Source organism: Carya illinoinensis, chromosome 3, assembly GCF_018687715.1.
Source record: "Carya illinoinensis cultivar Pawnee chromosome 3, C.illinoinensisPawnee_v1, whole genome shotgun sequence".
NCBI lineage: Eukaryota > Viridiplantae > Streptophyta > Magnoliopsida > Fagales > Juglandaceae > Carya > Carya illinoinensis.
This window is the reverse complement of record NC_056754.1, coordinates 24,462,315-24,474,883: the sequence shown is the minus strand read 5'-3', so window position 1 is coordinate 24,474,883 and position 12,569 is coordinate 24,462,315. Positions and strand designations below refer to the sequence as shown.

The 12,569-nt window shown below is 35.6% G+C and overlaps 1 protein-coding gene across 1 annotated transcript; it reads right to left on the bottom strand.

The window, feature by feature from the left end:
• Positions 1 to 11,339: 11,339 nt before the first annotated feature.
• Positions 11,340 to 11,991, bottom strand: LOC122303897. The gene has a single exon (XM_043115891.1). The coding sequence runs from the start codon at positions 11,855 to 11,857 to the stop codon at positions 11,594 to 11,596; it is 264 nt and encodes an 87-aa protein (XP_042971825.1). The 5' UTR covers positions 11,858 to 11,991; the 3' UTR covers positions 11,340 to 11,593.
• Positions 11,992 to 12,569: the final 578 nt, after the last annotated feature.

Here is a 12,569-nt window from a genome sequence, read left to right as displayed (position 1 = left end):
TTGCTACAAAAGTCTTTGACAGTTTTAAGGGAATACGTGCATATATTACAGAAATGAAAAATATTGTTTCTCAACTCAAGGGCTTAAAGATAGATATATATGAGTCATTCTTGATCCGTTTCATCATTGATGCACTGCTATCTGACTATGGGCCTTTTAGATCTCTTATATCACACATAAGGAAAACTCGTCAGTTATCGATCTTTTGATCGTGTGTGTGCAAGAAGATGAAAGGATGAAGCATTTTTATTTTATTTTTTAAGAAAGGAGGATAGCACCTCCAATAACTTTATTAGAAACCTCACTTGTGGCGAGGAAAACTGTGATAACATTAAAACAATGCTTACTAAAGAACAAGCAAAACAAATCCAAAAAATCCAACAAGGACTTGAGCTAAAAGAAAAACTAATGACGAATATGCAGCAACCCTAATTTCTCCAACTTCAAGCACCCTCTTAATAGCCGTGGTATATCAACATAATCATTCCAAGTAGTCGTACACCCCTCCACCCCTAGTTTAGCAAGAAGATCGTCGATGACTTCCCTTCATGGAAGATATGAAAAACATTAAAATCCAATCCCGCTAACAGTAATGTAATCTCCTCCCAAAAATCTTCTAGCTATATAGATACCAAACTGTGCATCTTTTATTCCACAGCCATTTTATAACCAACAAAGAATCCATCTCTATATCAATGCAAGTGAAGCCAAACGATTTTACAATCTGTAAGCCATGTAATAATCACAAAAGTTCAATTTTGTTATTCGTACCTTCCCCAAGATTTACAGCGAAAGCAACCTGCAACTTGCCTTGTGAATTTTGAATTACTCCTATCATTCCCAGATTACCAAGACAACTACCATCAAATTTTATTTTTACTCTACCCACAGGAGGATGCAGCCACTGAACCATCTTTGGACATTTATGAACAACTTGCTTAATCGACAATGGGAAAACCGATAGGATGCCTTCATCCATGCTAGTTAAACCTCCCCCAACCTTCATTTTCAATCCCGACCAACCAACCCAATATTTTATTTTTCCCCAAATTAACAAAACCGACTCATCATTGTCTTCCATTCTTGCTTTGCACCTTCTATTCCCAAGGCACCATAACAAAAGTCATGGTATAGTACCAAACAAAGACCCAACTTGTGAATTTCTTTTGGCCGTAAGGAACCAGGTTTCTACCTGAACTTGCCAACCTCTACCTCTCATTGACGACATTCCAACACAAGTAGAGGCTTTCTCCCATATTTCTTCAGCAAAATCGCCTTCTGCCAACACATGATTCAAGTTTTCATATCCCCCAATAACACAACAATTACACCTTGAAACAATCGAGATTCCAAGCTTTCAAACTTGATCATCAACAGTCAAAGCATTAAGAAAAGCCTTCCAAACCATCACTGAAATTTTAATTGGTAGAGATGGATGCCATACCCAATTACACTGGTTTACTTTTGGAGCACGAACTTGAATATGACTCCAAATAGCTTTCGTTGAAAACTTACCATACACATTCTTAGTCCAAACAAGGATATCATCCCCTTCTCGATTACTTCCTAAATTGTCCACCACCAACATAACATTTTTGGAACCCACCAGCTGAGAAATGAACACAAGGTCTCAGCTAACTTCAAGTTTGCAATCTTTGATGGTAGTTTTCAAAAAATGAGCATTGAGATTTCAATTAATTAAAGGGCTCTCATCCAACCATTTATCATACCAAAAAGGAATCTTACCTTCTCTCACCTTCCAATGGGACAAATTAAGAACCATCGACAAACATTTCACAATCATCCGCCAATTTTTTGAGCCCTTATTCGAATCCACTAATGAGACATGTTTATTCTTCACATACTTTGCTTTAAAAAAAATTTCCCATAAGGAATCCTCAAAAAGAAAATTCCAAGCAAATTTTACATGAAGAGAAAATTAGATATCATCTAGGCATTTAATACACAAACCACCTTCCTCTTCTGGTAGACACAAATTTTTTCCATGCCCTCCAATTTCTTTTCTCCTTTCCTTCCGAAGATCTCCCAATAAACTAACTAAAACAAGCATTTAGCATATTCAATGTAGTCTTTGGAACCTGAATAGCATATAGCAAATGAATAGCCATGCTCCCAAAAACATGCTTAATCAAAAGCAACTGGGCCCATTGAGAAAGAAATTTTGATTTCCAACATCAACTCTCTCCCAAATCACACCACTAAATTCTCCAAATGAATAGCTTTTAGCTTTCCTGAGACAACTGGAACTCCAAGATATCAAAAAGGAAAAAGACCCTCCTTAAAACCTGTAGACCGAAGAAGAGCACGTCAACAAGCAGGGGTAATACATTTGAAAAAAAATAAGAGAAGATTTATCCACACTTACCTCCTGCCCCGACCATATAGGTGTCAAAAATATTCAAGATATTATGAAGAGACTTGAGATTTCCATTTGTAAAAATAACGATATCATCGCTTGGATGTGAAAAAGAATCAATGTTACCTTCCACACAGCCTCGCTTTAGAAGATGAGATAGAGTTTTGTCCACCAAAATAAACAAAATGGGAGATAATGGGTCCCCTTGCCCAAGATCCCGACCTCTTTTAAAAAAACATTTAGAAACCCCATTCATCACCACCGAAAACCATGGCAAATGTATAAAATTCTAAATCAAAACACAAACTCGGTTGGAAAAACCAAATGCTTCAACCACATATAATAAAAAATCACATTCCACATTGTCATATGCTTTCACGATATCTACATTCATCAACACATTTCCATTCCTCTTCTTCTTTTTAATCGAATGAACCATCTTCTGAGTTAAACGAATATTATAAAAAATGCTTCTCTAGGAAGAAAAGCACCTTGCTAAGGGGAGATTAATCTAGAAAAATAGGTGTAAGGCACTGTACAAGGATTTTAAAGCAAACTTTATAAATGATTGAACATAAATTTGTAAGTTGAAACTAATCAAAAGTTGCCAGATTCTCCACTTTTGGAGTAAGCACCAAGGATGACGTCGTATAAAACCGAGGAAAAGAATTCCCTTTAAAAAAAAATCACCAATCATCTCCACCACATTAGTTTTTACAATATCCCAGCAAAATCGAAAAAATCCCAAACTGAATCCATCTGGACCCAAACTACTTCCACTAGTATAGAAAAAACTGCATCTTTCACTTCCTCAATGGACGGCACCTGGCATAACAACCCATTTTCATCCTCCACAATGTTTTTCTCTACTAAATTTTACAAATCTGGTAGATAAGACCTTGGCCGAGATCTAAAAAATTTATCAAAATATTCAATGGCATTTTGATGAACTTCCTTAGGAGAAGATAAATATCACCCATCTGATAAAGTCATTTCATAAATCATCTTTGTTTTAGTTGCCTTTACCGCATGGAAAAATCTAGCCGAGGCCTCTCCTTGTTGAATCCAACACACCTTAGACATCTGCCTAAGCCTTGTTTCTTCACAACTAAGCCAAGTATGCCTAAACCAAGTATCCAGCTCAAGTTTTTTTGTAGCCAAATCTAGTTCCACCTCCTCCGAAAAAGTTTCCTGTAAATCAGTTTCCAACCCTTCAATTCTGAGTTCAAGCTCCCAAATATGCATATCTATCTTCTTGAAAATAGTTTTGTTCGATTCCCACAAATGATTCTTGACACACTTTAACTTCCTTACTAACCGAAATAATCCCAAATCCCCCATTTCCTCCTCCCACACATTCTTAATCAACAGAAAGAACAACTCATGATCCACCCACATTTGATGGAATTTAAAAGACAGAAAACAATAGAGCTGAGAACTAATTAAGTTTAGAACTAAGGAAGCATGATCGGATGTTATTCTAAGCAAATACTTTTAGTGAATATCAGGCCTGGAAGGCAATGCCTAAGAGTTAATCATAGCACGGTCCAACCTCATCCAACTTCTCACCTGTCTCCCTTGACCCTTGCACCATGAAAATTGATTACCAGAAAAAGGCACAACAACAAAACCACAAGAATCAATACATTCATTAAACTCCAACATAGCCGACACTGGCTTAGAATGACCCCCTCGACATTCAGCATCCGATCTAATTATATTAAAATCACCCGTAATCACCCAACTCGAACTAGTCAGAACCAAACTAGTCAACTCCTCCCATAAGCCTCTACATTCCACTTGAGCACAATGTGCATACACAAAGGAGATATAAACATCTGAGCCATTCAAACCCATACATACTGTAATCTGTTGAGAACCTTTTGAGACCACATGAATTTGGAAACCATGATTCAAAAGTACCCATAATTTTCCTCCATGATCTTCATTAGTCACACTATTGGCAAAGTTCAAATTATTTTTCAATGTAATCAAGAAACGTTGGGATTGAAAAGTTTCAGCAATCCCTAAAATACATGGCTTAAATGTTTTCACCAAATTCTTCGACCTCTTTTTTAAAGTGCCCAACCCCCTAATATTCCAAAACAATAAAGACTGCATCATATATTCATACAGATGAGCTTGCTAGGAGCCCTGGTAGAACTTCTCACCTTAATACTCCCATATTTTTCTTTTTACTTTTTTTTTTCTTTTTATCATTGTCAGAATCACAGACATTCTCTTTGTTAATTTTTTTTTTCACTTATGTTGCCTCCCCATCAGAAAAATTCTCAAACTCAGTAGCAACCAAAAAAGTACCCTCCTCCTATCCTCCCTAAATATCACTACACAACCCCACATGCAAAGTTTGCCCCACCTCTTGAGACTCACTATTTTCCATAAGCACATCTGTAGAAGGAGAAACCAAGACAACAACATTTTCTTTTTCTTTAGTTAAGCCTTGGTCAACACAATCTTCCTCAAAAAAAAAAAATCATTTTTCTTTGTCAACATATCAATCTCTTCAATCACAACTTATTCTCCTAATGTATCATCCTTAGGAGAGACTATCAACAATCTGTCTACTACCTTTTCCTCTCCACCCAACTCAAGCATTACAAAAGAGATCAAAACCATTTTTCCCTCACTGACTTTTAAAGAGTCCACATCAATACTATTACATTCAATAAGGACAGTATCCTCCCCTATCTTATTTAAATTTTCAACCCCACCATCCGTGCCATCACTAGCATTTTTCCTCACCTGAAAATTCTCTCGCTGACCAACATCTAGATCATGCTCATCATCCTTAATTTTTTTTTCCTTGCTCCCTTACAATTCTTTAAGGAGTGCTCTTGAACCTTATAGCACCGAAAATATGTCTGTAGAGTTTCATACACCACTTTTTGATACCAAATATTAGGATTTTGAGGAATCTCAATCCAAAACCTAGGAATAGGATCACTTGATGCATCCATCTCCACACAAACTTGAGCGCCATCCATTCTCATAGCACACTTCGTGCAATTATACCGATGTAAAAAATTTCCAAGTGGGCTAACAATATTCCAAAGAAATGCTCATGATAATATTTCAGAGGCAAACCAAGGAGAAACACCCAAATAGGCACCAGTGCAGGTTCATTTTCTTCACAAAAATCAGTCGTCCAATGGAAAACTTGTAATGAACACCAACCACATCACAAGATTCACGTGAAAAATCTTTCAAGAAATCCTCTTCATTAGCAAATCGAACAAAAACATTCATATGCTTCCTTATAGAAGAAACCATAGGCTAATCAGTGAGACCCCAACGATTCCTAATGAAGGATCTGATAATATTTAGGGAAAGCCTTTGACGAAGAAATTTCATCTCCAAAGAAAACTTGAACGATTATGCCGAGAGTGCAATTTCTTCCATGGAAAAAACCACACAGAGATCTCCATCAACCATTTTTGGGGCATACAAGGGAATCATCACCTCCAGCAGGAGCTATGGTGATTGCACCACCATATATGAAAGAATGACCAGAAGAAACTGACACCATAGGCCCACCTAGGGCCTTGGCGACAGCCATGCAAGCCCTAGGACACCAAGAAAAGCAAAATCACCAAATTGCTTTTAAATAATGGAGCAAAATTTTAAGGAGATCAATTTAGGAAATGATGAAGCATGATTGACCTGAAAGTGCAAATATGATCTTGAATCATAAAGTTAAGATAGAGAAATGCCAAGGTGGACCTTAAAAGAAAAGGAAGCATAATGTGCCATCACAATCCAATGGATCTAATGGCAAAAAGGTGACCTATTTCTTTTGCAAGAAATAGGCTCATGTAAAAAAGAGCTGCATCAAGTATAAAGAGTGGCTTGAAAAGAAATGTAGCTCTATCTCTCATGTGTGTCATAAATCTTTTTCATTGATGCTCCTAGAAATTCATAGGGGATTGACTCTGGTTCTTCAATCCATATTGTGAATATATTGTAGTTTTTCTTACCAGATAGAAACCAACAAGAAGTGAGCTTTGGGTTTTTACCAAAAATAAAGGGCATTCACAAGTTATTGCAGTTGGAGTTTTTAGAGTGATTCTCAAATCAGGACATGCTTTGGATTTAAATAATGCCTTTTATATTTAAAAATTTAGTAGCAATTTAATTTATGTTTCCAGACTTATTATCAAAGGTTACTATTTCCTTTTTTAGAATACTATGACTGTTTTTAAGAATAAAATTTATGTTCCTTCTGGAACTTTAGTTGACACCTTGTTTAAATTAGATATTCATCCCGAATTTGAGGAGAATTATCTCTCTTTGTATTTAGTTGGCATTAAGAGAGACCTTTTGAATGAAAAATCTTTTATACAATGGCATAAGATATTCGGACACATCTCTATAGAAATAATGAAACAGTTAGTAAAAGAATGGGTCCTACAAGATCTCAATTTTACTGACTTCAAGAATTGTGTGAACTACATAAAGGTCAAGCAGACCAACAATAATTCTAAAGGTTCAAGAAGGAGCTCAAGTGTTCTTGTAATTATATACATAGATATTTGTGGACCATTTCCTACCCCTTGCTTGAATGTTCAGAGATAATTTATCTTATTTATTGCTGACTATTCTAGGTATATGTATCTCTATTTTCTGAATGAGAAGGCTCAAGCATTAGATGCTTTCAAAGCCTATAAAACAGAAGTAGAGTATCAAAGTGAAAAGAAAATCAAGATCGTAAAATTTGATAAGGGAGAGGAATATTATGGTAAGCATACAGAGCAGGGACAAATGAAGTGTTCATTTGCAAATTTCCATAAGGAGGAAGGCATTGGTTCCCAATATTCAATGCCTGGCACACCACAACAAAATGGTATTGCAGAAAGAAGGAACTGTACGCTATTGGATATGGTAAGGAGCATGATTAGTAAATCCCAATATTCAATGCCTAGCACACCACCACAAATGTTCTTGTGGAGTGAAGCTCTTACAACTGCAGTGTATATATTGAATAGGGTTCTATCCAAGTCTGTCTCTAAAACACCTTTTGAGTTGTGGAAATGGTGGAAACCTAGCTTAAATCATATACACATATGGGGCTATCCTGCCGAAATTAGGATTTATAATCCTAACATAAAGAAGTTTGACCCAATGACAACTAGCGGTTTCTTTATTAGGTATCTAAGTAACACCAAAGGACATAGATTTTATTATCCTAGTCATAGCCCTAGAATTGTCGAATCTAAAATTGTAAGGTTTCATGAAGTTATTCTACATTTACCGTCTGAGCCAATTGAGTCATCTCCAAATGACAAAGTAGTGGCTTTAAGAAGATTCTCAAGAATATGTAGGCCTGCTATTCCAGATAATTACATTGTATACTTAACTGAGTCTGATTGTGACATTAGACTTCCAGAAGACCCAATTACATTTTCACAAGCCATGAGTGGATACAAATCTACATTTTGGTTGGATGCCATGAGGAATGAGTTAGAATTTTTACAAGAACTAAGTCTAGGATCTCGTCAAACTACCAGAAGGGGTGGCAACATTTGGCTACAAATGGATTTATAAAACCAAACAAGATTCTTCTAGTAAGGTCAAATGATATAAGGCTAGACTTGTTGTTAAAAGATTCACTCAGAAGGAAGGCATAGATTATCATGAAACCTTCTCTCCAGTCTCTAAGAAGGATTCGTTGAGGATAATCATGCCTTAGTAGCTCATTTTGATCTAGAGCTATATCAAGTGGATGTGAAAACAACTTTTCTAAATAGGGATCTTAATGAATTGGTATACATGAAACAACCTGAGGGTTTCAGTGACGACAGCCAAAAAGTATGCAAGTTGAAGAAGTCTCTTTATGGACTCAAACAGGCTTCCCGTCAATGGTATTTAAAGTTTTACAAGATTCTCATCTCATACAGTTTTATCAAAAATCTTGTTGATCAATGTATATACATTAAGGTCAGTGGGAGCAAATACATTTTTCTAGTCCTTTATGGAGACAATATTCTTCTTACAAGCAGTAATTTGAGCTTATTACATGAGACTAAACAATTTATCTCCCAAAACTTTGAAATAAAAGATATGGGTGAAGGCTCTTATGTCATTGGCATAGAAATTCACATAAGTAGGAAACAAAGAGTCTTAAAACTATCTCAAAAGGCCTATATTGAAAAAGTTTTATAGAGATTCGGTATGAAAGATTATAAAGTCTCTGTAGCTCCCATAATCAAAGGTGATAAATTTAATAAAATCAATCACTTGAAAATATATTTGAGCAAGAGCAGATGAAAACTATGCCTTATGCATCTACAGTGGGTAGCTTGATGTATGCTCAAGTTTGCACCTATCTAGACCAATGTCCAATAGTTAGATTATTGGGTCGCTATCAAAGTAGGTTTTCAACATTGGATAGCTACAAAGAAAGTGATGTGATATTTGCAAGGAACCAAAGACTGCAAGCTAACCTACAGGCATACAAAAAATTTGCAGATGGTTGGCTATTCAGATTCAGATTTTGCCGATTATGTAGATACCAGAAAGTCTACTTTTAGATATATCTTTCTTCTTGCTGATGGAGGTATATCTTGGAAGAGTACGAAGTAATCTATAGTTTCTACATCTACTATGAAGGCATAATCTATTGCGTGCTATGAAGCAACGACACAAGCCATGTGATTGAAAATTTTTATTTCTAGTCTTAAAGTTGTTGATTCTATTCAAAGACTAATAAAGATTTTTTGTGATAACACCACTGCAATGTTTTTCTCAAAGAACAATAAGAGCGGAAACAGAAACAAACATATCGATATAAAGTATTTAAGTGTGAGAGAAAGCATAAAAAGTAATGTGGTGTATATTGAGCACACCAGTACATATTTGATTTTAGTCGATCCAATGACCAAAGATTTACCGGTACAACAGCTTCAGGGTCATGTGGATCATATGGGTATATTTAAAGTGTAATCTCTCTCATGTTGCTATATATTCCACAAAGAATAAATTTGAATTCAATTTTAGTTTTGTGCATAAAGTAATGAATTCGTTATATCCATTAGGTGATTATGTTGGAGTCGAATGACTTTTATTAGTTGTTCATAAAGTATTTTAAGGGATACTATGTATTGTGACGCATGAAAGAGAAATGCTCACTATGGAGAGCAATACGCCATGGTTCGTGTACAGGATACCTTGACATAATTGAGGGCGTTATTTTTGGCCATTTCAATTTTACCTATTAAGCGAACCAAGTGAGAGAATGTTAGACTTTTAGTTTTCCTAGAAAACCATTTGTCTTCCCTAAGGTAGTTCACTTCATCTAAGATGATTTACTTTATCTATCAAGTATAAGTAATTTCCCTTAAATAAATAAAGTGGTTAACCCTTGCTATTATTTTATGGATAAAATAATGGGGGTAGCCCAAATTTTGTGGAGTAATAAGTAAGGATCACTAGTCTTGTCTATATAAAGGGACTTGTGTTTGCCATTAGACTCATCCATAAAGTTCTAAGGTAGAAGACTAGAAGTTCCATCTCTATAGAAAATCTCTACTCTCTTTTTATAGGTTTTTCAATTCTCAAACCTAAATAGCTGGAGGTAAAAGATTCTATAGATTTCTTTATTCTTTCAAGAATTTTTTTTTCAAGTATGGTATGAAGTGTACGTCCATGGGTCATGGGTGTAAAATCCACTATAAGTAGAGCTTTATACAAGCCCTTACTCCTCCCCACCAAGCTCTTTAAAATTACTTCCATGGAGTTATAAAATGATGAATCCTCTTGGCGTTCTCTTGTATTCTTTTTCCCATCCACGTGTACTCGTTATACCTTTAACAGATTCTACGTCATTCCTGTTACCTATCGATGAGAATTGAATTGAATATTTAAATTGGTGATAGCTAAGTTAAAATATATTCACTCGCTTCATGTGAGTATTTTGATAACAACATAATACTTGATATTCATTAACAACAACAAATTACATCAAAGATTCTGACTAAACAATTTGTGAAATACATTCAGGGAATGAGTCCCACCAAATTATCAAATCATCTAGATGCCTAGCATATCTTGCTAAGGTATGAACTACAACATTTTTCATGCACCCCTTATGGTGTATTGAACACCTTGGAAATCTCTTCATCATTTCTTGCACTTCATGAACCAGATTACCCCAAGCATACCTCAATTCTCTAGCATCATTCAGTTCTTGAACCATAATCAATGAATCACTCTCAATGATAAGCTCTGAAATGCCCATTGGGATACAAAATTGCTACCCTCTCAAGTATTGCAAATGGTTCCACCTCCATTGGATCAGTAACACCATTTTCCTTTTACTTGCAGAGAACAAAACCCCACCTATTGCATTCCTCAACAGCATTCCCACCCCTATTTTATCCAGTTCTTCAAAGATGGCACCATTTACATTTAACTTGAAGAACCCTTGAGAATGAGGTTGCCACAGCAAGTTGGAATCTTCCTCTATTCTTGTGTTTAGCAGCAATGATCAATGCTTGTTCAATCCTCCGTTGAGAGGAAAGAGAGGAGACCTTCTTAACCTTATGTGAGTATTTTGGGTCTATGTTAACAAGTTTTTTATTAGCATCAAAGTGGGTTCACTAAAGTTAAAATTATTTTTATGAGTGATCCTGAATTTTTTCTTACTTTCTCTTTCCTTGATTTTCCTTTTTTGATTTTTCGTACTATTATTCATACTTACCGTAAATTTCACAACAAGCTCTTGTGCAGGAAGCTGGATATGCAGGACAAGAAGAACTCCAGTGGTATTAATGAGATCAAGAAACATCGATGAATTTAGATCCCGTTGAAAAAGATGAAAAAGTCTATAATTTCTTTTTATGGGCTGAAAAATCATAAAATCAATGCGTTTAATCAGGTAACTGTTTTAGAAACTCGATCGACTTATCACTATCCAACAATAATCATATGCATGAAAGACAACATATAAATAATATCTGTGTATTTAAATAACAGAGCATTTGCTCGTTACAGTTTACAATTTCGGATATTTCTGCATCAACTATGTACTCTTATACCCAGTCTAACATCTCCCCTCGTGACCAGCACGGCCTGACATTTCCCACTCCCATGCCATTGCCATGTACCTAAGTATTCTTTTAGGACTTCTTCACGCAACGGCGTTCTGGGAGAACTCACTGCCTGCCTCGTGACTTTCTTCAGATCACCAGATCAGACCACTCAATTGGGACCCCAACAACTTAAGTACATGACCGTCCTCAAAGACTCTTCTGACTTCTTCATTTTCTCTCTTCCTTTGCTTGAAACCACTGCAGAAGTTGAAGAGGAGAGGTTCTTAGTCTGAGATAACGACCGGAGATGGTTCTTGGTGTTTTGCTGAGCGGATCTTAAAATATAATTCCACCTGCAGATACCCATCTGGTCTTTCATGGCCTCCACAACTCCTACGCTGGCTGCTACAATAGCTCTGCTCGTTGAACTCATCTTCCACTTGCTCTTCACAAGACTGTTCTTTGCTCTTGAAATTAGAGAAAAGGGATTTGTGCTTGATGTGGATAATCATAGGGAGCTAGGGGCCTCTTTTATACGGGGAGAAAGTGATGGAAAGGAGCTCCAGTTTTGGAGAAACCATCGAACTAAACCATTTGCTGGTGGTTTTGGGCTCCGGGGAGCAAATGGTTTTTTCGATGATATGGCGATGCCTTTCTTTGGTCAATTTCAGTTAAAATAATGCGCACGCTGTTTTGCAATATAAATTGTTCGCGGATTGCCGACTCCAATCTTTTATAAATTGAGAATAATGATAATTTTACCATTTTATTATTATTTTTTTGTTATTTTTTTTAAACTTTTTTTTTAAAAAAATATTACTTGATTGTTAAGAAAGATCTATTAAGAAAGTTGTATATTTTTTTAAAAAAAAAACTTATTAGTTAAGGATGTTAAAAAAATACATAAAAAGAGATAATAAAAAAACAAAAACTTCAAATACCATATAGAGTAGTAGATTTATGTTAAAAACTTCAAATACATAATAAGTGTATCATTACTCATCTTTTATTACGTTTGTCTCTATCTCGCATCCGTCTCCTTTTATATGTTGACTTTGGATATAGAGTAAAACTTTGAAGGGAATTGAACTCCAACATAATAAAATAGAATATTGCTACACAAATAATTTTATACTAGTAGAATA